The following is a 26,972-nucleotide window of genomic DNA, read 5'->3' on the forward strand; positions in this document are numbered from 1 at the left end:
TAATAGTAGAAACAATACAATCTTTATTTTCAAAAATAAGTAAACATGTTAAAAGGGTAGTTTCACACGAAATAAAAGTATAGAGAGAGAAAAAAAATGGTAGGTTTAATTATGGAGGCATGTATGTGTGCTTGAAAATGAATTTTGTTGGCCTGATCTACTTCCATCTGTCCTTGGGACTTCAATGATCCCCAAGGATTAATCTTTCAAGGATTATCAATGCCTGGATGAGCGTGCTTTTCAGATTTAATTACATTCTAGTTGTCGACATTCTTATGGACGTCACAATGGCCACCCTTTATTAAGTCAACAAGTTTTTGTAATTGTCACACCAAGCCATTAAAGCGAGGATGTCATTTTTTTTTTAAAGCACTGTTAGTTGTTGCCAACAGAAGTTAACCTGATAGGAAATCTCTTTGCAATCTGTCCTTCTCAGAGTGCTTCCAGAGGAAACCAGTTGATGTAAATCATAAATCGGCTTTTCTTGATTTAAACTTACACAAATGCCTATACAAAATTATACATAGATATATAAAAAAAAGCATTGAAGCTAAGCTTGTGTTCAGCCAGATGTTAAAACCTTCGAGTGATTACGTGAAGCAGTGTTTGTCTACCCTGGACTACTTTCTTTTGATTTAACATTGCCCATAGTGGTCACAATGGTTCATTTTAATTACATTGTTAAAAAAAAACATTGATTTTAACAGTGCCATAAAATAATAATAAGAAACAATTGATCTTAGACAATTAAATTGTTGTGTCAAGGCAAGTATTTATTAACAGCATCCTTGTAAGAGCAGCCTAGAAAGGAACGTTGGTTCGTTTTAAAAGAAATTACTTTTGTTTATAGTACAAAAGTCCCCCAATATGCATGTGTCCAGCAGCACAAAAGCAAGCAATGGCTAATTTGGTTTGGATGGTATGCATATTTTGAAGAGAAGACCATCAAGTCCATGAATTAAAAATCAGTCCGTGGATGGAAAGTGTTGGTCAGGCAATCTAAAAACATTCTGCAACCTTCTTTGCAGCCCTTTTCACAAACCTCACTTTCCCGCGATTCTTTAGAGAGGATGTGTATTCATAGGCTTTCAGCTTTGAATAGTAGTCTGAGAATTTATTGAACAGGATGGAGATTGGCATGCCGTTGAGAATAATTCCAAACGAGATGCACGCAAATGCAAAAATCCTGCCCAGAGCGGTCTCTGGAAACATGTCGCCATAGCCCACAGTGGAGATGCTCACCTGTGGAAGAAATACATGAGGGATACTTGAGTGTGCCAGTAAAATTGACCAATGATGCGCAATCTTTTAAGATTTAATAAAATATCAGTCGCAAATTCTCATATGCCAAAAATAAACAACATTCTAAAGATAAATAAAAGGGTTAAGAAGAGCATTATGGGATTACATCTAGTGGGCAAGCGATACATTGACGACAGATGCAGTACTCCACATGGAAATATCACAGTTGTAAGCATTTAATAGCATTTTAACAGACAGACAGCAGGTACTCTGGTTCTGTCAGTACTTTACAGAAATCTTTATCATAATCTTCTAAGTATTTTGGAATACCATGTATATCCCATAGTATATGGATAATCATTCAGTACCATGGTGTATACTAAAGTATCATTGCATTATCTCCTGATACCATCACGATACTGAAGTACCACCAAAGTACCACTTATGCCAGAAATAAACTTGAGAAAAAACATGTACTTACAGCTGCCCACCACCATGCGTGTGGAATACTGGTGAAGTTTGTTTGAGGCATATCATGCTCTACGGTATACACCATGGCAGAGAAGGTGAAAATTCCCATTGCAATGAAGAGGAAAAGACAGCCCACTTGTTGGTAGCATTGGCGGAGTGTGAAGCCAAAGGCTCGAAGCCCAGTTGAGTGTCGTGCTAGTTTTAGGATACGAAATATCCTCATGAGACGCATGATGCGGAGGACTTGCCCCACTTTACCAACCCGTCCTACAGTCTCAATATCACTACCATGCTTCCCATAGTCTTCATTCTCGAAACACTCTAAGATCATTTGAAGATATAATGGAAGGATTGCAATCAGGTCCACAGCATTCAGCACACTCCTTCCAAAGCGTTTGAGATCAGGGGTGGACACAAGCCTGAGCAGATATTCCATGGTAAAAAACGCAATGCACAAAGTCTCAACATACTCGCAGTAGGTCTTCCCGCTCAGCTGGCCGGTGGTCGTCTTATATTGCATTCCCTCTACCGTATTGAGAGTCATAGCCACGAGAGATACCAGCACGAAGAAACTGGATGCCACTGCCATGAGTTTGGCTATGACTGAAGAGAAGGGCTTCTCCATCATGTTCCAGATGAGGAAACGTGTATGACCGAAAGCCATATCCTGAAACAAGTCCTCATGCTCCTCAGTTTCCACCTCTGCCTCGAGTTCCCGTTGTATCTTCAGCTGTTCGTTGAGTTCATCTTGCCGTTCCTCGAACGAAATGCGGCAGCAGCGATGGGTGTTCTTGATACGGACACCCCAGTAGTTGATCTCCTCCAAAAAATTGCGTGGGCACAATTCATCTTTGATCCAGAGAACTCCAGTCCTGTAGAAGTTGAAGATGTTGTGGAAGATGTCTGGATCCCGGTCAAAGAAAAACTCTTTGTTCTGGACCATGTAATCATCACAGAGATCGAGTTTCCTGTTATGGTCCGTGTACGTTGCAAGTCGGCCAATTCTTGTCTTGGGATATTTTGCTGCTACCCTGTAAGAGATCTGGTAGACCTTGCCTCCTACATTGATGTTCAGCATGCAGTTCTTAGTCTTAGAGGACAGTTTACTGGGGGTCGACATCAACCTTTCTTCTTCGTCATCTTCATACTCTGCATAGATGTCATATATATCCTTACTTAATTCCTGCATCGAATTCCATGGTTTTACCCAGTTGGGTTGACCAAAAGGTAGCTCAGAATCCACTGGATCCTTGGGAGCAGGGACTGAGAACCCAAGTTTGTAATTGGGAAAAAGGCTTTGCCTCCTGCGTTTAAGCTTGATCATGGTGCCAGCGTCCTCTCAGCCTGGCAGATGCACAGGTTACTGGGGCTGTAGAAGCATTAGATGCCTTTAATACCTCTGAGTCAGGACCCTGAGCAACTGCAGGAAGCAGCACCGACTAATGTTGCTGACAGACAGGATCTGAGTGCTTAAAGCTTTAAATGCTATGATCCTCTTCCACACTCTCTCCACCAACCCTGATGTCTTTCTTTGCCTTACATTCATCAATCAATATGAGAATATTGCACACACTTTCCAACAAAGATATGATGAATTGGAGTTATATGATGATGAGTTAATATGATACAAACTTGATCAAGATGTCAATTCCTTTTATATCTTTTGTAGGAAAGACCTTTATTAACAGGAATTTACTTTCTGAAAGTAAGAAATGTAGTACAAATCAATGCTGTAACTCCAGAAATTATGGCGATTACTTTTTTTTTTTTTTTTGCTGGAAAAAATGCAGCATATGTGCTATGCTGTAAGACCTTAATATGCACTTTTATGATACTAACCCCACCAAACACAACAATTGCCAAAAGTAATTTTTTTATGAAGCTACATTTCACTTAAACCATCAAAGCACAAGGAAAAAAACAATGACCAACGTAACCAAACGCTTTTAATTGAAAGTAGCTCAAACGGGTCGCTAAATGTTGATAGAAAAAGTCTCAAAAGGGGTGCAGACGTCACTAAATCTAGTGGAAAAATTACTAAATTGGCAAAGCTAGCATTAACTACAGTTATAATATTTAATTGGTTGTCAATTGTTTTTGCATGCGTTCATAATTTCTTTGCGTGTCATCATGGCCAAATATTATGACTCACAATATGGCATGTTTCATTGTGTTATCACAAATAAAAACTGAATTTAAGCAACTATGTAGTATGCTCAAATTTTTTTTATTAAGGTTGAAGAAGTAAAATTTCCAAGGCCAGTCATCACTTTTGGCCACTTCTATATGACAGTTCATTGACTTTCCAACTGACCATCAAACCACGCTGCAAAAACAAGCCACTTTTATGAGGAATGTGGACTTTACAGGAGTTGTTGATAGAACGTGCTCACATTATTTAAAAAATAAAACGAAGAGACCAACAGAAAATGATTTTAAAGCATAGGTACTAATTTTGTTGTAATTTTGCACAATGCAGAGCATTTTTAAAGCTGCAATCTGTAATTTTTCCTCTTTGTTGCAGTCTGTTTGAAACATACAATTTCATTTATTTGCAGAATTGTCATCTTTTTGTTGGTTGTACTGGCATGGCTCCTCAGCATGAATTAATCTGATGTTTTGAGTTGATGTGTGGCTTTCAGTCATCGCACCGTTCTGGATATTCACTGTACTTCGAAATCACAGATTCTATGTCTTAGGAAGTATGACCCAAATAAAAAGTTTCACTGGAAAATGTCATCCGAACAAGTAATACGTCTGCCACTTTTGTTCTGACTAACTGAGGGGGAAAAAAGCATTACAATACATTGCGCTGCCAATGGCGATTAAATCTAACAATCATCATCTAACGATCATTTAAAAAAAAAAAAAAAAAATGCGTGGCCATTTTGGGTTGACATCATTGTAGCTCTTTCAAGGTATTCTAAAAGTCTTCATGTAAACAAGAAAATAAACTTTTAAACTTCAATTTTATTTCACATTTGCAAATGTTTCCTTTTCACAATACAGAGCATCATGTCCCCCAGCACACTGCTATAAAAAGGTCACAGGAACAGCACACAAACATACAAAATAGTTTTAACAAACGTCATTTTTTAAATACATTATCCTTTACCCTGGTACAGTGCCCAACCATAGCAAAATTGTCTCAGTCAAATGTATACAATCTTATTTACAGAGGAACATTTGATCAAAGTGCTTGAGGAATCCTGATTATGTTTTCCAGAGAGGGATACATGTACACAATGTTTTACAAATGTTGTAACAGCACTTTTCCCTATAGAGTTTTTCAAACCCAGAAAGACACGCAAAGCTTTATAATAATGCCTCTCTGGGAAACAATGTCCATTAGTAAAACAGAAAGAAAGAAACTTACTCTTTAAAGATATGGTCATCTAAAATATGCATTTTCATTTAAATATTTCAGGCATCCACATGCTCTAGTGGCCATCTAATCGGTCTTCTGGGTCTCCAACTATGCCTGCAATTATTAATTAAGGCTGTTGAATCATTTTGGGGCTGTTAATGGTATACGTGAAGGTAAAAACCCAGACCCTCAGAATTGCTTGGTGCTTTTAGAGCGCACTCCGCATGAGCAGTGTGCACATACTTTCTCATATCACAAATGACATCCTCTTATTGGAGAGAAAAAAAAACGAACAAAAACAAACTTGGAAATGCACTTCAGAAGGCAGCTGGTTGTGAAACCCGCTGAAACGGCAGCAGTTGCCATTGGTGCCAAGTGGCTAGTAAATAAACCAGAGCATTGTGGGAGCTTGGGTTATGACAAGTCGTCTTCTGTGTTAACCATCGAAATCTGCAGAAAGACAAGAAAATTAGGGGAAAGAAGGTCCAGATGTACTACAGCCCGTTAGAAAAACTAAGCATTTAGCAAATTGAAATTGGAGTCTGGCATAAAATACAAATACTTAGCCATTTTCTAAAACCAAATAAACGCAGAACTAATTTCCACTCTTTGCTTTCAGCATTACAGAACAGAACAGAGAGAATAGCTCAAAATAAATGCTTCCTTTAAAAAAATAAAATCATATTTCTAATGTAGACTAGGTGATAAATGATGGTTTCATTCATCTGAAACCACAGATAATGACTATGCTGAATATGCACTACTCACAGCAGGGTACGTGTGGCCTACAGAAGCGCCGTGTCTGCTGATATTGATATTGAGGTCTTCCTCTGTGGTCTTCAGATATACTGGATTATCGAAGTTCATGCTCTTCTTATTTTTGATCTGCCAGTTGCGCCACATTAAGTAACCACCCGCTGCAGCCATGGCCAATAACACTGAGGGCAAAGAACAATGAGCTGAATAACTCTAGAACAACTGGACTGTAGGGACAGTGAAAATGTTCCAGCAAATATGAAAAAAGTGACTCCAAAAATGTCCTGATAAATGCATTTTTCTTTCTTGTCTGACATGCCCGAACATCCCGCTTCTATATTTTTAATAGCTAAATGGCTGTTATCACATTACAGCCAAGAGACTTGTTAAGGGGGATACTTTCATTCTACGCAGCATTTGATTGGACAAAAACATGTGTAGTACACAATCTGCGATACATTACTCCGCTTTTAAGACTACACTGACATATAGATTTCATTAGTTCTCTAAAGCCCATTTCACACTGCCATTCCGGCAAATACACGGGTAAAGTTTTCCGGCAATTGTTTCCGGGTCGCTAGATTTTGCACTTTCACACTGCCAGTGATTAACCGGGATATGTGCGTGATTTCACACACAACCCGTAAAGATCCCGTAACGACACGTGACATCAGCGCGTGACGTGTAATGTACGAGTCGAAAACGTTAGGCACGTTATACTTTCACTGAAGCAAGCGAACGATCTCGGCATCAGCGCGGAAAGTGATTACTCGTATTACAGAGTAGAAAATGTACTTACACACAGGTAGAATAGCCCAGGCAGCAGCAGATCCTTTGGCTGATGAATTTACTTCATGTATAGAGGTGCTTATGTTTCCTTCTAATAAAAAAAGAAAGATGTTGAAATCTAATCTAAAAGACCAAAACTACAAGCCAGATAATATTTGAGAAATGGTGTAAATGAAGTTTGGATATGAGGGTGTAAACAGACAAGCAGCAGCAAAAGGATGAAATGGAAATTCTTAAATAAATAGACAAACACTTTCACAGCCACTATTTCCAGTCTTGTTATTTGTAATGGGAAGGTTTTTCTATTCTAAATGCAGTGTTAAGAGACTACAGTTATGGTTTTAATTCCAGATTTAGATTAAAAGTATATGGGAGGCAACTAGCCTTACCAGCCCAAACTGGTTCAGAGGAAACCTTCGGCATTGCAGATGCTTTAAAACAAAATTAGTTTAAGAGTATAAACACTGGAGGCTCCTTTTTCCATTTTCCACATTAACATGTTCCATTGTCATTTTCTTTAAAATGCATGCTACATATAATCCAACGACAGTCAATAATATTGACCTAAAAGTTACCTTAAGTTTAAATAGAAATGAAGCATCAGATCTTAGTTGCAACCATTAGAAATTCAAGAAATTTACAAGTGGTTATCCTGGCTAATATGAGCACATTATGGGATATTTAAGTTCCCAAAACCTCATGGTACTGATTTTATTAGCAGATCAGTAATCGCACCCCTCAGCTTACCTCAATGCAAGCTTGAAGGAAATGTTAATGTGCCACTTCCACAGACTTCAACTGTGAAGCCATCTATTATGGCGGCAAGCAAATCAAAGGCATTGATCTCCATGCACATGCGGTTAATATCCTAATAACTGCTTTACCTTTAGGGTGACTGGGGTGAGGGGTCACCCTCCCTACATCTCGGGGGACGGCAGTAGGTGCCTCTGTCATAAGAGAGCAATACAAAGCCATAGCAATAAAATGGCTAATTCTTAGGTTTAAGGTCATTTGTGCAACTCGTTTTTAGCGCAGCAGTCAGAATACCGGCCAAAGATGTCCAAAAATGATGGATCACGAATGACAACGAAAATGATTGGTGCACAGACATACACAAAATGAACAATGCAAATGAAAGCCTGATCAGCAATAACTAATTGTTTTGTAAGTGATAGTTACGTGCCTGGTCTGCAGTGCAAGCCATCTGAGCCGAGTGTTTGACCTTGAGGACAAACGCAGGTGAATTTAGGGGAATGTTTGTTAACTTGTGGAGCTGGCAGGCACATGAAGGAACAGCCTCCGTTCTCCAACTTCTCATTACACCAGTTGGTCCCTGGTTTGAGAAAACAACAGTTTCTGGTAAACCTTCAAGATCAAATCAGAGCTTTAAGATTTAAAGTTAAGTTTCTATTCCTTCTACACAGGCTTTTGAGTCCCAGAATCATGTTGTTGCTACGGTTCAAAATAAATTCAGGACACACCAGACAGCTGAATTAACTCATGGTACACAATGATGTCTTGGGGTTCATTGAGGTTGCTGGCCAGCAGAGTTACTTCAGATCCTGTGTACTTGTTTGCACCATAGATTGCCTCATTCTCACCGTCTGTCCAGAACACTCGATCCTGAAATGGGGTACAGAGAGAAACTTTGTTCAAACAGATCACCAAATGCTACCGTAAAGCATAATTTGACACTACTATAGATCCACTGTTGATTGGCAGTTGTAACTGATCTAGTTGGTGTACCTCAAAAACAGTAAGGGCAAAAGGGTGGGCCAGGTAGTCTGGTGACTGCAGAACCTTCCTGCGGTTGTCTCCATTCAAGTCTACACTACAAAGCATGTGCAGCTTTGAATCCACCCAGTAGAGTCGGCCCTTGATCAGATCTACAAGACAAGAGAAATGGTGAGAAATGGTAATTCTTGATTCTGGCTGGTTGATAGTTGGTCACACAATGCCAAAGTCAACAGATCCCACCCATTAATATTCCTGGAGGACTATCGTCCTTAAGAGTTTAGCGTTAACCCCAATTAAAAACACCCAAACCAGCTGAGCAAAGCCTCCAAAATTACCTAAATACTAATACTAAACCCTCTCCTTTAGAACATTCTTTCCATTTTTGCACCGGTCGTATCATCTACAAAGCAGAAGTTGTCCAAACGTCCAAACCAAAGTGCACATGCTTCCATAAACCCATAGATTATTAACTCCACCTCTGAAAGGCCCAGAGTCCTGCAGAGTTCAGTTTCAAAACAGCGTGTACTACAAACATGTGAGTTGAAGCAGGGGTTGGAACTAAATACTCCAGGATTATGGATCTTCAGTAGCAGATTCTGACACATCCTAACCCAAAGTATGAGCAATAGCAATTGACTTCGCAAATACTACTAACTTGTGGAATAGCAGGAGGATACCCTTACTGCAGGGGTAGCCAACCCTGCCCTTGGAGGTTTACCATCCAGCAAAGTTTAACTTCAACCCTTTTCAAATACACTAGTATTCAAGATGATTAAATAACCGGTAGGTCCGTTCACTGAAACTGAAATGAGCAGAAAGGTAGCCCCTCCAGGAGCAAGGTTGGCTACTCCTGCCTTACTGGTTCATGTAAACTAAAGTTACTGAAACATCATGCTAAACATTACGCACCGAGAGTGATTCCATTGGGCCACTGAATGTCTGTCTCTACCAGGACCTGTCTGTCAATCCCATTCATACCAGACTTCTCAATCTTAGCTGGTTCGCCCCAGTCTGACCAATACAGGAACCTGTAATTGAAGGACAAGGATGCAATCATCTGAACTTTAGATTACCTCAAACCAAAGGACTGCTTTCAAAAGTTTTAACTGAGCACATCTGACAATTAGGAAATGTTTAGAAAGCAGTGAAAATGTTTCGATAATCAAATTACCCTGATAGAGGATCTACAGCAATAGAGGCTGGTTCTTTCAGGCCGCTGTTAAAGAGTACCTTCCTCTTGGTCCCATTGAAGTTGGCCACTGCTATACTCTTACTGCCCAGGTCTGACCAATAGATGTTTTTGTAAATCCAGTCCACTGCAATCCCAACAGGCATCTGAATGTTGTCAATCACTTTCATATGACTTGCCTCCTGCTTATCCAATACTGTGCTGTGGGGCGGAAAGGAAAGCACCAAATCACCTGGCAAATATGGGTTAAGTCATCCAAGTGGTTGGAAATAAATCAACATTACTAACATTTATGCACAAATTCCTAGTCCTGCAGTAGTTCTCATACAATGTTGCTCTAGTTTAAAGTTGCTACCTTCAAGCCAACTCAATAGGGACCCAATGCTTACCTAAAAATCGCCTTCTGCCCCATGTCAGCCCAGAATATCGTCTGCTGAACGAAGTCTGCATCTACAGCTACTGTGTTCCGCAGCTGCTCCACAATCTGAGTATATTCACGCCGCTCCAGTCCTAGTTTACGGATGTCTCTTCGATTGGTAAAAATAAGACAGGGCTCTTTACCTAGAAATGCAGAAAGAGGGTACCATAAATGCCAGAGATCAAAGTTACTGGGACTCTTTGGTCTGTTGTGAACATGAGTGTACTGTAGCATCACTGATTCTGCATGTTTGAATTACTGAAAATAAACTGCACTGTTACCACAGGTGTGATAACATTTTCAATGGTTTTCTTACTTGTTTAGATGGGAAACCAATTCCAATTTGTAAAAAATCAGCCTAGCTAAAACAGGGCTGAAGCTTACCTACAGCCTTGCATACTCCAGTGGTGGGGTCCATCTGGTAGCCATTGTGACATTCACATTTGTATCCGCCTTTGAGATTTATACATATTTGACTGCATATACCAGGGTTGAGGCACTCATTGACATCTGTGGGGAAACAATCATAGTCTTAGCTCCTGTTGAAGAACATTCAACAAAGATCCATTATCAGGACCCAAGATAATCAATACTAAAGTCATTTTTCTGACTATATTTTAACAGCACATGTGGGCATTCATACCACCGCAGGTCTTGCGATCGATGAGCTGGAGTCCTAGTGTGCAGTCACACTTGTAGCCAATCGTCAGGTCAAGGCAGAGGTGCGAACAGCCTCCATTATTGATTAGGCATTCGTTCATATCTAAAAAAAAATGATGATAGCTGCGTTACACACTTGGAATCTCAATGTGGCATAGTCACAGGAGATGCATTGATAGTACATGCTCAGATTTACATGGATCAATAATTCAGAGAGGCTCCATATGATCAATGCCCCGCAGGGTGATACTCGATGTCCTTGGATCTTGCTTGAAAACATGGAGCATACTACTTCGTATTGACTCCATGCTGGACAAATGTGCCACAATACTCATTGTGTTTTATGGCTTGGGTGAATGATTTTTTTGAGCCCATGACAACTTGATCTTAGCCTCGGACAAGTGTATTTCAAGCCTAGAGGCTAACAGAAACTGAAGCATTGTCAAGAATGGAGTTAGAAACCACATTTGTGCAGAGTGTAACCACCAGCTGGCCGTCAGACCGCTGATGCTGCACACCATGAAGGGACTAATTACCGTTAAGTAAACCTAGTAGTTTACAAGCCCAACTTTGGACCAATAAATGCAGCCCTGACATATTGCAAGACAATATCACTGAAGGGTCTCATTGAAGAAGACACAACAGCAGACGTTCTGGGTTGCATTTCTGTTAGGAACTTAGTTGGTTGGCAATAGGAAATTGCATTGCAACCAACCAAGTTGCTAACTTAGTTAGTTAGCAACTATGGTTTTGGGAAATGCACTCATGATCGGTTCTGCTTCAGAAGTCTTTTCAAACTTGATTTACAAAAATAAGTGACTCAGACAGCAAGTCTGCAACCAAACACGATGCATAGAAATATCCTGATAACTAAATTCTAGACTTCCATTGTATGGGACATTCCTCAAAATATAATTTGTTTTCTTTTTCCACAGAGAAAAGTCATATTAGTTTGGAATGACAATGAAAATAAACTTCTAATTTCTTGGTGAACTATCAATTTAACCCCAGAGAATACAACACTTTTTCCACTTGATTCACATTGTGGTCTATTACAAGGGTCTTTTAAAGAAGACTCAAGTGTGAAAACATCCTAAATGTGTCGAGAAACCATTCTCAAGAGCTAAAATGACCCTGCAACAGATGCGTTAACAGTGGGGAGGAATTCCTGTACAACATCTCACTTGTCCAATGGTCCGTTCACACCCCTAACATCTGGAACCGTTCAAGCAGCATTTAAGTCAAAACAGACCGCTTGAAACCATTTACTCAAACTTCCAGACTCAACAACCCTGTCTAACAGACTACTGTTACTGCGTGAACTAATTATACAGCAGGTTGATGCACTTATGATGCTTTAGTCAGCGTTTAAGTAAATCACAGCACTACACACAAATTAAACTCTTTCAAGAAAACTGTTCTTAGACACAAGTCTCAAGACTATCTCATTGACCTACATTTACAGTGCTTGCTGAGGACATTTTACTGAATCGTGATTGTTTTGTATACTGAACTGTTTATTTGCATGGTGAACCATGACTGGTTTTTCCTTTCTGTATCCATTTAATCAACTTTAAACAGCCTTTAGATTACACGGACAACTAAAAATAACTGATGGTGCAATTTAGTTATGCAGTTATAAACCTAAGCTTTTTTTCTTTTTTCATTATTTTCTTAAGTCATTATTGTTAGACTTTATAATTAGCCAAGTCCGACATTAGGGGAAGTTGGGAATTATATGTCAAATAACAGTGAAACTCTAAAAACAGTAATTATGTTATTCTTTTAGGTGACTGATGGACCTTTTTAGACTTTTTTATTTATTTATATAGAAGACATTTCAGAATGCGTAATGAAAAGAACAGAAAACACTTGTACTTACTGCACTCTTTGATGGGTTCATCACTCCAGTCAGCACAGTCACGGACTTTATTACACACTTTACTCATCTCAATACACTCTCCACTCCGACACTTGAACTGGTCAGGACCTTTACACTGAGTTACTGAGACAGGAGACAAGGAGAGTCATTTCAAAACCTATGATGTGTGCCAGTAAAAGAAAACATGTAAAATTGGTATATATTTGGTGCAGCGTTTGCTTCACGTTTTAAATTCTAAAATATTATTAAATTGCATTACATTATATAGCACTGTTTACTTTCCCATTTAGCCTACATCATAATCTTGCATGTTACTGACCTCTTAATAGTACTATTCAAATCTTTCTTGGATTTTAAGGATATTTGTTACTTTTCCCAGGCAGAGTAATTGTTTTTCCAGTTTAACAGACTCACGGTTTTTGCAGTTGACTTCATCCGTGCCGTCAGCACAATCTCTGAATCCGTTGCACTGTCGGGTGCCATGGATACAGCTGCCGTCATCACACTTGAACTGGTCGGGTCTGCAGGTACGGGCAGCTGGAAATGACATGGACAAACAGAGACCACTTAGTTAGCAAAAAACCAGAGACCAAAACACGCAGAAAACACAGGTGCCGTTTCCATGACACAATATAATCCAGACATGTATAACAAAAAACAACAACAACAAAAAAAAACACTAATATATGCAGAAAACAAAAGGTTCATTTATGGCTATATGACAAAAAACATTTTAATAAATAAAAACACTTACAGCAGTTTTTCTCGTCGCTGCCGTCCTTGCAGTCTGGATCCCCGTCACAGCGCCACTTCCTGTGTATGCATTCCCCAGAGCCACACTGCATCTCGTTGGGCGAACACTTAGCCGGCGGTGTGGGGTTGCGTCCGCAACGCTCTGGCGACTCGTCTGATTGGTCCTGGCAGTCCACATCATCATCGCACAGCCAGCTCCTAGGAATGCAGGTATTATTCCCGCACGGGACTTCACTCGGGCCGCAGGAGGCAGGAGCACAGTCCTGTTCGTCGCTGCCGTCCCCGCAGTCGTCCTCACCATTACAGAGGAAATTACGAGAAACACAGCGGCCACTGGCACAGGTGAACTCCAGAGGAGAGCATGTAATGTTCCCTAAATAAGACGACACAGGAAAACATCTTAAGTGACCTTCAACAAACGCTTCAGGATTTCAGAATAATAATGTGGACAAACTATTGCTTTTAGGAGGCCTCAATTAACCTTGACAACTGTCTACTTGTCTTATTATCTGAATCAGTGTTATTAACAAACTTAAATCAACTTGAAATTAAGATGAAATGAATTCGATGAAAAAGGTAACTTGAAAATCAGAAATGTTGCCTTTGCCACTAACTCATAAGTTTAAGTAAACCGAAATAAGGCTGAATAGAAACATGTAAAACTAAAATGATTAAAATGTCAACTTCAAGTAAAATAATTCCAAATATTAATAAATATTTGAATATTGCATAAAAAAATAACTATTTTAATTTCATGTATACTTTATGTACATTTCATTTCTTTGATAAAACACTTCCCAAAAGTGGTATTAGAACAAATAATATGCATTAGAATAAATAATGGTATTACAATGCATAAACAAAGAAACTTTATTCATATTTTTGCAGATTAATTGTAAGCATTATACATGAATAAATTAATTACTATCCATTTACATATTTAGTTGACATACTTTGTCTGGGAAGAATTACAAGGAATGTTGAAAATGACTAAAATCCCTCGCTTTTGAGATGTTTCTGTGTGTCTCAGCATATTTGAGCATAGTTTAAGCTACTCTACAAAGTGCATACAAGTACATTATTCTTTTGTTCAGAACAAAAACATGTATCTTATCGAATTCACCTATTCGAGCCTAATTCAAACGAAGTTAGATTTAAAAAAAATAATAAATGAAGATTTTCACTTTGGATCTCAGTGTCTCATTTCCAATTAAATGCAAAGAACTGGGAGATGAGACGAGTGAAATGGGAACTCAGATTGATTAGAAGAGACGGTGTTGTGTCTAGTGACTCACCACAATTAACCTCGTCCTCTCCGTTGTCGCAGTCTTTCTCACCGTCACACTTCCAGAAGACTGGAATGCACTGCGTGGAGCCGATGCCACAGCTGAACTCGTTCACTCGACAGGTCCTCGTGTCTGAAACAAAAAACAGTCAGGACCACACTGCTTCATTCACCATAATCATCAAGATTTCACAACTCTACAAACAAATTCATTTGGATCTTGAATTTTCACATGCCATATATTGATGAAATAATCCAGGCTCAGTATAAACAAACATTGTTTTACGGCATGAAACATGGGTGTAAACCTTCACATAGAAACAACCTTTGACTGCTGTGAACAATTAGCTTGAAACATTCACCTCTTTGGCTACACTCCAGAGACGCTGGCGGCTCATAAACACAATGGGAAACGTAACCTCAAAGGAGAAACGCTGCTATAGGTCTGTTGCGTAATCCATGAAACCTTTGATATTTTACACTTCAAGTTCAAACGGAACATATCCTCAACATAAACGACCAAATCCAAAGCGGATCCGGTGTCTAGATGGAAATATTGAGCTAAGAGCAAAAGATCACTTGTGCGTTTATAGCCACCCGTGTGCAAACGCTCACCAACACACACACATTGTTGGGCCCTTTCCATTTTCTGCTGACTAACTTTCCAACAGCTGCTCAAACAAGACTTGATATAGAGAGCTGACATGCATAGCTGCACGTACACCGATACTTCTGTATAGAATGTACATCCACTGTACTTTAATAAACCAACAGGCCCGGTTTATTATAACTGCATCAAACCATTAATCGCTAATCTTAAATTTTCAGCAAAAAAACGAGGACATGCAAAAGATGAAGACATCCGTGTGCTTTTGTGATGTCATGAAGAACTAACACTCAAGGGTGGATCTAAATATAACCCTCATTTGAGCTAAAAGACTCTCGCTCAAGTTAAAAACAAACGGGTAATTGTATGGGCAAGCCTTGAAGGTGACTTGGGATTTACGAACCGCTCCGAGTTCATGCAGCGAACACAAAACCATGGTACCACTGAATAAATATGCTGTGTTAAAGATGAAATCGGACTCACGGCACATTTCGATGCTCTCGTCTGAGCCGTCCTCACAGTCTGGTTCCCCGTCGCACTGCCATCTCTTGGGAATGCACTGGCCACTGCGGCAGACGTAGTCCACCTCGGCACAGGTCTTCCTCACTGAAACAGACATGTTAGAAAACCTGTGCTTCACTAGATATTAGCTAGGCTTAAGAGGAATGAAAAACAAACAATGCATAAGAACGTCTGCTCAAGAGTACTTGAAATGCTTGCTAATGAGCATTTTTACTTATTTCAGCACAGGATACTGATTTAAAAGAAAACACTTCAATCCTAGAGAGGCGCTTTAAGACGGGGGCTCTCTGAATCCTACAGAATCCTCCCGTCTCAGACACATTCACAGTCTCTTCATGTCCACTCACAGCACAAGTGCATACTCGGAGCAGGAGGCCTCCTGTGGACTGAATGACAATAAGAGAAAGAGACTGAGCAGTGCAAACGGACAGGCCGACAATCTCAACACCAGCCACTGCTGGACCTGCACTGGAGGCAAAGCACGCTCTTTGTTTTGGGCTTAATGTAAATGCATGTTCCAATAGTATTTGATCTTTACATATCTTCCAAGTTAAAGGTTTGTAGTTCAATATTTAACCAATACAGCCAACAAGAAACATATGCATAAAACCTTTCAATTTGCTGCTCAAGAAAAAACTTATTACCAGTACACGTGATCCTTCAGATCATTTTTACTGCTTAATATTTTTATGGAAACTGTGATACATTAGCTTTCAAAAGCTTAGAGAGAGAGAGAGAGAGAAACAGAGATAGGAAATGTCTGCATTTTGCTGCATAAGCAGATAAAAACCAGTTTAACACTTAATCATTCATCATTAATAATTAAGCACCAAAAATAATTGCTTAAAAAAAATAAGCAGCATTTTAGAATGATTTCTGAAGGATCATGTGATACTGAATTTTGGAATAATGATGCTGAAAATTCAGCTTAACATAACAGGAATAAATTACATTTATACATATTAACATAGAAAATGGTTATATTAAATTAGAATATTTCCTAATATTTCACTTTTTATTGCATGTTAAATGAGCATAAGAGTTAACATATTAAACTGTTAATATTTTACTGGGTTATATATGTTGACACTGCACTAAAAACGCTAATGAAATCATATCTAATTATATAAAACAAATATATTTACTGCATTTTCAAGTCAAATAAGGTGCAAACTGTAATTCCCATTCTCTTTCGTCATTTGAAACTGTACAGTGAATGAGGGACAAAAACAAGAATAGATTCACAGTCACCTCAAGAGAAGCAAAAGAAGCATTGCTGTTGGAAAAATAATGATCAACATACTAAATTAGTTAATATTCAAAACGTTTTCGTGTTCTCTCATTTATTTTAATCTATAATTATAAGGAGGTTTTGGCTTCTCAGAGGAAACGCCCCTTAGTAAAAGGTGAAGAGGCCTAAATGGGAACACCATGATCCAAAAAAAGATTTCAGCTCATTTTATCTGTGCCGGCCCCCATCTGTAATGTCTCTCGCATCAGTGACCCAGTTAGCACACAGATGAGCGTTATAGATCACATAGGTGGGGAAATCTTTACATAGAAAACCACTTGGTGTCCACGGTCCAGTCATACTATGAAGGAGTGGCAAGCAAGCAACTGTCCCTCATCAATATTTTAATTTAAGTCCAAGCTGCAAGCCAATCTGTTTTCTGCCTCCATTACGACAGATTAGCCAAGAGTTGCATCAGCTCTGGAGATCAGGACTAGTTTAAGGTGTGGCTGTTCTGACGAGCATCGAGACGCCCACACGTCAGAACGGTGACGGATGTTGTGCCGCTGAGCTCTCATACACACTGACTCACCGCAGGACGTCTCGTCGCTCCCGTCCGAGCAGTCCAGGTCACCGTCGCACTGCCACACAGACGGGATGCACCGGCCGTTCCCACACTGGAACTGAGACTGCTCACATTCTGGCTGGGAACCTGTGAGGCAGGAAGAGCCAGTGGCTTGTTAAAGTACAAATCTTCCCCAATACTGAGTTTGTACAGAAAATGTTGTCCCAGACAGATGGTGATATTGGTTACATTTTCTGGGAGTTTGTCAAGTTTTTGTTAGTGTTTTGTAAACTGAGTGATCTACTAGGTGAATAAAACACTTACAGTGCTATCATAGACTACTGTCGCCACCTTAATCCTGCATGAGGAAAAAAAGATACAATTTTGAACCGTTTCAGAGGTGTGTAGAGCTCCATTTTATATTAATGTGGAGAGAGTTCTCCATTCTGAAAGCCAATGACTTGAGCTGGAAATATCATGAAACTGACTGGAGCAAATAAAATAAAAATTCATACTAACCTACCATTCACTTTTGTGCTGCTCTGTTATTGATAAATGAAAATGAGTTATAAAAAAATTCTATAGAGAGAGAGAGATTTTTTTTTATTAAAATAAAATGTGAAAATTTATCCAACCCACTTCCATCATTTAGCCTTTTACCAATAAAACTTACCTAAAAAGCCTTGCGACCATTTTTATACATAACTGTACATATATAACTAATTCTGTGTATTGTGTACACTAGTATTCTCTACTCTTTTTCCATTCTATATACTTCATTTCTTAATTATAAATAAAAACAATCACCTTCTAACACTAGGCTCTCTATTAGATTTCTATTATTTTTGCTTTATTATAAAAATTGACCCTCTGACACCAACGTCCTCTATTCTCTCTATTCTACTGGTTTTCTTTTTATTTATTATAAAAAAATGACTAACACTATTTACTCTATTCTATTTACTTTTGTTTTGTTATAAACATGACTAACACTAGTGTTCTCTGTTCTATTTCTATTCTATTTACTTTTTATTCATTATAAAAAAAATGACGCTCTAACACCAGGGGTTCTCTATTATTTTCTATTTTACTTGTTTTATTTCTATGTATTATAAAAATGGACTAACACTAGTGTTTTCTATTCTATTTAATTTTATTTTTATTCATTATAAAATGAGCCTCTAACACAATCACTATTTCTTTTTTTTATTCTATCTACTTTTATAAAAAAAATGATTAAAACTAGTGTACTCTATTCCATTTCTATTCTATTTACTTTTCATTCGTTATAAAAAGAACTAATACCAGTGTACTCTTTTACTATTCACTTTTTATTCATTATAAAAATGACCCTCTAACACCTGACCCTCCTTTTCTACTTGTTTTTTTTTTTTTTTTTTTATAAAAATGATTATCTCTAGCTTTCTCTATTCTATGTATATTCTATTTACTTTATGACCCTCTAACACTAGCATTCTCTATTCTATTTCTTTTCCATTTACTTTTTTTATTCATCATAAGACTTGACCCTCTAACTGGCGTTTCTCTATTCTATTTCTATTATCTACAGTACTTGTTTTATTTTTATTTATCAGGGGGAAAAATGTACTGTTCTAACACTAGTCTTCTATTATTTTTCTATAATCTACTTGTTTTCTTTTCGTTTCATTAAAAAAAATTTTCTGTTATCTACAGTACTTGTTTTCTTTTTATTTATCAGGAACAAATTTACTGCTCTAACACTAGCATTTTTCTATTCTTCAATCCGGTCTATTCTTCTTACATATCGTTGCTCTTTTGTTGGTTTTGATTGCTTCTGTTTTCCTCATTTGTAAGTTGCTTTGGATAAAAGCATCTGCTAAATGACTAAATGTAAATAACAGACAAAGTAGTAGCAGTAGAATATATTTTAAAAAGTACAAACTTTTAAAGCCATGTCAGCATCTTCACAGCAAAAATGGTTCCCAAAATTCAAGAGTAACACGGTCTGAAAAACAGGCTGAAGATGGTCTGAAAACCAAGATTTTTGCAACTCTGTTCAGTGCTGCTTAGTGGTGCGTAATAATAAATAAGTCTCTGTAAGAAATAAGTTAACATGCCAACAAAAACCTTGACAAACAAAACATTTCGAAACGTCTCGGTTAAGATGACCTAACCGCTCATGCTTGTAAAATAATCTGACTAGAGAGTATCGACTAGTGATCCAAGCAGTTGTAGTTATATTGCCCTCCGTGGAGGATCTGACTACATGCCGTCAAAATGGTACAGTATGAACGGTATGGGTGCATTAACTACAAATTGGGTCTGGATCTGAAATGAGTCCTTTCAAATTTACACCAGCTTTCATACTGCCATTACTGGTCAATACACAACAAAAAACAAAACTACAACCTAACATGAACTGCATTTCTTCTGATCGAGGGCCAGTCCTTTAAAACAATGTGGTCACTTCATTCATGGGCACCCGCTTTCCCATTATCACAAGTCACATTAGCCAAAGACAGCCGCTCATGTCAAAACTGCCAGTCCAAGATCAGTGCCCAGCCGGGACAGGAACTTTATCAATGTGAATTAAACCTGTACCACGATCAACCTACTCAAAATCACAAAACAGAATGGCAGATGCATCTGAACTAGCTATGAGCTTTCAAATGTGCATCTTAGGGTTTCAGATCATGCACATAAAAGACAGCTGTTCTTGACCGTGACCGAGAATCTGGTCACAGCTGCATAACTTCAACAAATGTTTCAAAGGGTTGAATGCCACATTATCATGTGACCTCATCATTTTGCATAAGCAATTCAACAAGCAAAGTGTACATAACTATGCATTTTTATATATTTGTTGTTAATATTATATTTAACCAAAATGCATGCAGTACATTTTCTGAGGGCTTTTTTTCTGGACTAAACGAATATAAAAAGCATTTTTACCAGCTTATAGCTCTATAACTGGCATTTTTGACAGCAGTCTGCCGTTTGTACCAAAGGAACCAAAGCATCTGCCAAAAAAAAGAAATCCCTACTAATTCAACTGATGAGTGCATTGCGCAAACCATTTGGCATTTAAAAGTATTTTTTTATGTTTACAAAATGCTGCACCAACAACCTATAAACACTGCTTAAAGGAAACATCAGCTCTGAGATTGGCTTTTAAGATGCAACATCTCATCCTACCAGGAGAGACTGAGCTTTGCAGCTTGCCAAAGGCCCAGAAGTCTTCTTTTCATATGCGTGCAAGTAAAACATTTACCACAAGACTTCCAGAGCTCTGATTCATCAGAATATCTCATCTTTGCTTCATCACAGGCAGATGCTGAGAACGCAGAAGGGGCCTTAATCAAAAGCACCTTAAGACTCCAAAACCCCTCCTCACATCAGCACTACATACTCCCATGAGAAACCAACCATAGGAGGAAAATAAGAGGGATTGTGTCAAGATAAACCCATTTATCTTCCCCAATCACCTGAGCGCTACTAATTACTTCTAAACTGTGATTTAGCAAAGTTTTTAATGCATATACAGTACCTGCCGTCACAAGGTCAGTCCCACTGGAGAAACCTGAGGTACTTTGCTCAAGGGCACAATGGAGGAAGGTCATGGATTAGCTCTGCTGGGGCTTAAACCAACAACCTTTCAGTTACCAACCCACATCTTTAACCACTAAGCCACCCCAATCCTGTTGTACTTGCCGTTAAAGCCTAGAATATGAAAATTACAAAAACTTAAATTAGTCACCTGGATCGATGTGTAACATGCTTAAGCCCAAACTAAAAAAAAACATAAAAAGCATGATTCATTAAAAGCAAGCACCATCAGTGTAAGCTGATTTCTAAACTAGGAATAGTGACGTGACATTCAGCCAAGTATGGTGACCCATACTCAGAATTTGTGCTCTGCATTTAACCCGTCCAAAGTGCACACAGAGCAGTGGGCAGCCATTTATGCTGCGGCACCCAGGGAGCAGTTTGAGGTTCGTTGCCTTGCTCAAGGGCACTTCAGTCATGGTATTGCCGGTCTGAGACTCAAACCCACAACCCTAGGGTTAGGAGTCAAACTCTCTAACCACTAGGCCAGCACGACATCTTCCATTCACTGCGGTGTGTGTGCACTTTGGATGGGTTAAATGCCGAGCACGAATTCTGAGTATGGGTCACCACACTTGGCTGAATGTCACGTCACTTTCAGAATCGTAAAAGACAAATCTTTTTACTGAATCAAAAAACAGTGTAGTGTGATTTCTCATTAGAAACAGATGTATTTTACAAGGTACCAATTTCACATACATTTGTATGGTGATTACCAATAAAAAAATATGATTTTTTATTTTTTGAAAGAAATAAAGCATGACGGTTCACCCCTGTATATAAAGTGGGGAGTAGGTAGATCATACAAAAACAAAGGCTACAAATAAGATTCATACAAATAGGACCATTTGCCAAAAAAAAAAAATATTTTTGTCAATTAAAAACAATTTGGAAGTAGTTACTGCTTTAACTAGTCTTTAAGAACTATAAGATACTTGACTCCAAATGAACTCGAAAGAAAAGAAGTGAGAAATGGGTGATAGTTGCACATATGACAATAAGTACAATATGAGTTGTTGTAATCAGGGGAATATTTGAATGAATGTGTTTAATAGATTAATACAGCTAGAAACTATAGCCTAATGAATAGCATTTACATCTGTCCAGTTGAAGTCTGAAATGACCTCAAAGAATCTTTCAGATTAATCGTATTCTTTACGATTACAGTGGCTAATGTTTACATGGGATACTAATTAACGCACACACACAAACCCCTCCGACAGAACGCGTCGCATGTGAACGCCCCCTTACATCACGCTGTCTAGCTGCTTTTGAACGCAAGAACGCGTCCTCTCAACGCACTGTTTAAACGTTAGACTGTGTATTTCACGTATATAATATCAGATATAACATATCAACACTTAATAAGTAGAACACACCCTGAAGCTAATAAACAGGCCACGCGGACCGCCGCTAGATCACCGGCTGACGTACGCGTTTCACACGCGCTCCAACCGGAGCCACCGAATTACCGCAACCAAACACCCCTCGACTCTTCACCGAGCGAGATTCCGAACAAGCATTTGAAATTAAAACCAGAAAGGCTCTGGCTTACATGCATACATATGTGATGAAACATAAGCAGGCGTTGCGTTCGCGCAGATATGACCAGCAACGCTTTCGGAACGCACAGGATTACATCCGAAACAAAAAGGAGAAATCATGCAGTATCACTTAAACTGAAGCGTTCAGAAATAATGCCACCAATAATGTTAAACGTAGGGTGGATTCTAGAAGCCATTCGCAAGGGCCTATACATTTATACGAGTCAAACGCATTTCCCTCTGAAAGATCCATACAAAAAAATCTATATATCTGCAGATTTACGCAGGAATGAGATCAAGCAGGTCAGTTTATTACAAGGAATTTAAACTCCTCTGAGAACTAGATCGCAACAGTGTAACACAGAGGTTCTGAGAACGCGGCATTGTTCCAAATGATCTTCTTCCCATGGCAACCATTGTTACCATCCTCGTTCTGAACACTCACCGCGCGCGAATCCACACAGCTGAAGACAGACAGACAGAATGACGAGCCCCAGAGTAGACGTGACCATCTCGCGCTAGAGCTGGACGCCGTGCTGTGTGTGTGTCTGTGGCCTCGTCCCTGATAGTGTAGCACAGTCGATACGTGTCCGTGGGACAAACAGAAAGCAGCGTGATCCACGGGCTTTTATCTCCTGAAGGCAGTTCCCGGGTCAGTATCTGCACGCACGCGAGGCGCTCGTGGAGCCGCAGTCCATGTCCTAATTTACTTATTCGCGCCACTGCCGAACACAGCCGTGTTCTTTCTCCTTCAGCATGTCATTTACACAGTTAACCCTTTCTGTACCACACCTTGCGCTGAACCTGCTCTACACGCGTGGTGCAGTCTCTGCCTGTTTGAGGAAAATGAGGAATAAATACATCTGTAAATCTAAAATAGTCATCTTCCTCAGTTTGGTAAGTTTCAGTTAGTTTAAAGTTCATATAGAAGGATAATCCTATACCTTCAGTAGCATGCCATACTAAACTGTTTAAGAAGATCACTCACTTATTGAAGATAATGTAAGTTCTTAATTTGGTTAAGAGCAACAAAGCACAAAACAGAAAAGTAATTTCACTTGCTTTTGAATAATGACATTGCCAGATTTAATTAATTAATTAATTCACTTACTTTTTTCTTTTATATGTCTATTTCTGTAGTTCTGTATATATATATATATATATATATATATATATATATATATATATATATATATATATATATATATATATATATATATATATATTAACCATGCAGGCTTAATGGAAATCTATTAAAACAGCATAAATCTTCCAATATTTAGGTAAATATATTTAATGCATTTTTTAAATAATCTTTCTGCGTGATATTCCTGTTGCTTTGACACATTTTGACGGATCAGCTGAATTTTTGGATCAGTCCACTGGGTTGATTCTGAATTCCTTCAAGTCATAATAATTCTGCTTCATTTGACTCTGCTGGATATGGTCACTTTGATCAGAATAAAGACACGAGGGACGTTGTATCTGAGATCTGAGAAGAAGAGTAGTGATCAAAGATCAAGGTGGTTTTTCTTTCTGAAAATAGGATTACATGAATTGGAGAGCTTCTGTTCCCAGATCAGAACTTACACTGGAACCTTTCATGCATATTGATTCTTATTCAGAGCAGATCAATGTTCCCCGCAGAAGCCAGACAGATCCGTGTGCTAGCACTATATTTACCCTGTTCATTAATCATCAATCCTGACATCTTAAGAGTCTTCTCTTCTCATTTGTTCTGGCTACATCTTCACCTCCTCACATCTGATTAACACTTTTAAAAACATGTGAACTGGAGAACAAACCAGTCTGAAGTCACTGGGATATATTTGTAGCAAATGCCAAAAAAAAAAAAAAAACCTTGTATGGGTGAAAATGATAAATTTTTATTTTAAGCCAAAAATCAGAGTATTAAGTAAAGATCATGTTGAAGATATTTTGGAAATATCCTACTGTAAATATATCTAAACTTAATATTTGATTAGTAATATGCATGGGTAAGAACTTCATTTGGACAACTTTAAAAGTGATTTTCTCGATATCTTGTTATTTTGATAAGTCAATTTGTCCTAAATTTTTTTTGTAATTTTGTAAAATATTATTAAAGTTAAATTAACTTTAATTTGTGTAAATATGTTTTAAAATGTAATTTATTTATGTTATCAAAGCTGAAATGTCAGCATCATAAATCCAGTCCTCAGTGTCACACGATCTTCAGAAATCAGTCATTCTAATACACTAAGTCAAATAATGAGAAAGAACCAAATTACCTATCACAGCTATGCTGATGATACCCAGATTTACCTAGCCTCATCTCCAAATGACTACAGCCCCATTGACTCCCTCTGCCAATGCACTGATGAAATTAACAGCTGGATGTGCCAGAACTTTCTTCAGTTAAACAAGGAAAAAAACAGAAATCATTGCATTTGGAAACAAAGATGAAGTGTTCAAGGTGAATGCATACCTTGACTCTAGGGGTCAAGCAACTAAAAATCAATTCAGGAATCTTGGTGTGATTCTGGACACAGACCTTAGTTTCAGTAGTAATGTCAAAGCAGTAACTAAATCAGCATACTATTATTTAAAAAACATTGCAAGAATTAGATGTTTTGTTTCCAGTCAAGACTTGGAGAAACTTGTTCATGCCTTCATCACCAGCAGGGTGGACTATTGTAATGGGCTCCTCACCGGCCTTCCCAAAAAGACCATTAGACAGCTGCAGCTCATCCAGAACGCTGCTGCCAGGATTCTGACTAGAACCAAAAAATCTGAGCATATCACACCGGTCCTCAGGTCCTTACACTGGCTTCCAGTTACATTAGGATTGATTTTAAAGTACTTTTACTCGTCTAGAAATCACTCAATGACCAAAGGACCAATATAAATTGCAGATATGCTCACTGAATACAAACCTGTCAGACCACTCAGATCACTAGGATCGAGTCAGGTTTTAAATACAGACTCAAAACTCATCTGTTTAGCTGTGCATTTATTGATTGAACGAGCACTGTGCGATTTTCGAACTGATTCCACTATATTTTATGAACTGCAATGTATTTTATGCAACCCAAAATTATTGTACTGTATTAAATCCATTTTTTTTAAATCATTCTCAAAGTTTTTAAACTCGTTTTATTTTTGTGATTTTTGTTTAATGATTACTTTACTTTCTTTTATATAAAGCACTTTGAATTATTGTGTAGATATATAATGTGCTAATATATGATATAATGTGCTATACAAATAAACTTGCCTTGCCTTGCTGATTTGCTGCTGAAATAAATATTTTTTAGTATTATCAATGCTGAAAAGAGTTGTGCTGCTTAATGTTTTTGTGGAAACTATAGTACTTTTTTATGGACAGAGAGTTCAAGAGAACAGCATTTATTGAAAAAAGAAATAATTTTAGAAATATTATAAACATTAGAAATAATAGAAATAATTATAAAATGTTATATTATTATTATTATTATGTTTAATTGATCTTACCCTAAACTTTTGAAAAGTAGTGTGTCTGTCAGACTTTGTTCCATGTTCTTCCCCCATGTGCTCCAGTTTAATGTTTATGCCCTTATTTGGTTTTTCCTGCTCCTATTCCCATTTAGTTCTTTTGTTCCCAGGTGTGTCCCATTTTCTCCTGTTTATTTAAAGTGTGTTCTGCCCCTCGTTTCCAGTTCGCTGTTAAATGTAATTTTGTGTTCTGTGGTTTCCGTGTTCCCCCGCTTTGAGTTCATTAAACACTTTGAAATGTACTTTATTCCTCGCCTCGTGTGAATCATGACAGTGTCTTAATTGGTTGCTACAATTTTTTTAAAAAATTTTTTTTACATTGATAAAAGGAAGAAATATTTTTTGAGCATCAAATCTGCATCCAAACTTTTGACTGGCAGTGTTTATTATATGACATGCAAAAATGTATTTTTCAGCTTCCCATTTATGCTCATTGCAGGAAGTTCTGCTATTACAGCTCCGTTTCCATTTGCTTGAGAAAAAGTAGAACGCCAAATTTTAATCATCTTCCATTACAATAATTTATTTAACAGCCTCACTTTAATATGGTCACGCTGTTGCATATGAAATCTCTGTAAGTCGACCGTGTCAATTTTAAAATGACTTTTCTGGATGTACAGTGTATATCTAAGAATTAATAAAGGATTACATACATACTGTGGACTTTAAATAGTACAGGAAACATATTGGCTTGGGATCATTAATGATCTAATTTGTAAAATAAGCCTTTATGAGCCGTTAATGCATTGCTTAGTTTGGTTTCACATCAATTATTCAACAGGTTAACTTAGTATGAAGCCATTTAAGAGTTCTGTCTTCATTTTCAAGCATCAGATTAGCCATAAAAACACAG

The 26,972-nt window shown here is 38.1% G+C and overlaps 2 protein-coding genes across 6 annotated transcripts; both read right to left on the bottom strand.

Annotated features, from left to right (window-relative positions):
* Positions 1-61: 61 nt before the first annotated feature.
* LOC113109599 (potassium voltage-gated channel subfamily V member 2-like) lies at positions 62-3,862 on the bottom strand. Its single transcript, XM_026273279.1, has 2 exons — positions 1,724-3,862; positions 62-1,242 (listed from the first exon to the last, which is right to left on the bottom strand). The coding sequence occupies exons 1-2, from the start codon at positions 3,035-3,037 to the stop codon at positions 1,000-1,002; spliced, it is 1,557 nt and encodes a 518-aa protein (XP_026129064.1). The 5' UTR covers positions 3,038-3,862; the 3' UTR covers positions 62-999.
* Positions 3,863-4,665: 803 nt separating this feature from the next.
* Positions 4,666-23,405, bottom strand: LOC113109594 (very low-density lipoprotein receptor-like). 5 transcript variants are annotated; one of them, XM_026273264.1, is made up of 21 exons: positions 23,052-23,405; positions 17,502-17,621; positions 16,026-16,064; positions 15,640-15,762; positions 14,560-14,682; positions 13,266-13,637; positions 12,926-13,048; positions 12,512-12,634; positions 10,613-10,732; positions 10,354-10,479; positions 9,941-10,112; positions 9,534-9,752; positions 9,272-9,390; positions 8,372-8,511; positions 8,107-8,248; positions 7,809-7,958; positions 7,510-7,572; positions 7,015-7,056; positions 6,636-6,716; positions 5,849-6,018; positions 4,666-5,530 (listed from the first exon to the last, which is right to left on the bottom strand). In XM_026273264.1, exons 1-21 carry the CDS (start codon positions 23,116-23,118, stop codon positions 5,495-5,497), a joined length of 2,670 nt encoding a protein of 889 aa, XP_026129049.1. In that variant the 5' UTR covers positions 23,119-23,405; the 3' UTR covers positions 4,666-5,494. The 5 variants fall into 5 exon arrangements, with proteins under 5 accessions (XP_026129049.1, XP_026129051.1, XP_026129050.1 ...); XM_026273266.1 differs by lacking the exon at positions 7,015-7,056 and having other exon boundaries at positions 23,052-23,404; XM_026273265.1 differs by lacking the exon at positions 16,026-16,064 and having other exon boundaries at positions 23,052-23,403.
* Between the last annotated feature and the right edge of the window lie 3,567 nt (positions 23,406-26,972).

The sequence above is a fragment of the Carassius auratus genome, chromosome 10 (genome assembly GCF_003368295.1).
Source record: "Carassius auratus strain Wakin chromosome 10, ASM336829v1, whole genome shotgun sequence".
NCBI classification, from domain to species: domain Eukaryota; kingdom Metazoa; phylum Chordata; class Actinopteri; order Cypriniformes; family Cyprinidae; genus Carassius; species Carassius auratus.

Bases quoted from the DNA above. Each gene is read 5' to 3' on its own strand.
- LOC113109599 (XM_026273279.1), bottom strand. From the start codon at position 3,037: ATGATCAAGCTTAAACGCAGGAGGCAAAGCCTTTTTCCCAATTACAAA. The intron at 1,243-1,723 runs GTAAGTACATGT...TTTCTTCCACAG, and splicing joins ACGCATGGTGGTGGGCAGCT to GTGAGCATCTCCACTGTGGG.
- LOC113109594 (XM_026273264.1), bottom strand. From the start codon at position 23,118: ATGGTCACGTCTACTCTGGGGCTCGTCATTCTGTCTGTCTGTCTTCAG. The intron at 10,733-12,511 runs GTAAGTACAAGT...ATTTTTTTTTAG, and splicing joins TGAACCCATCAAAGAGTGCA to ATATGAACGAATGCCTAATC. The intron at 6,717-7,014 runs GTAAGGCTAGTT...TTTTTTTATTAG, and splicing joins CTCTGAACCAGTTTGGGCTG to AAGGAAACATAAGCACCTCT.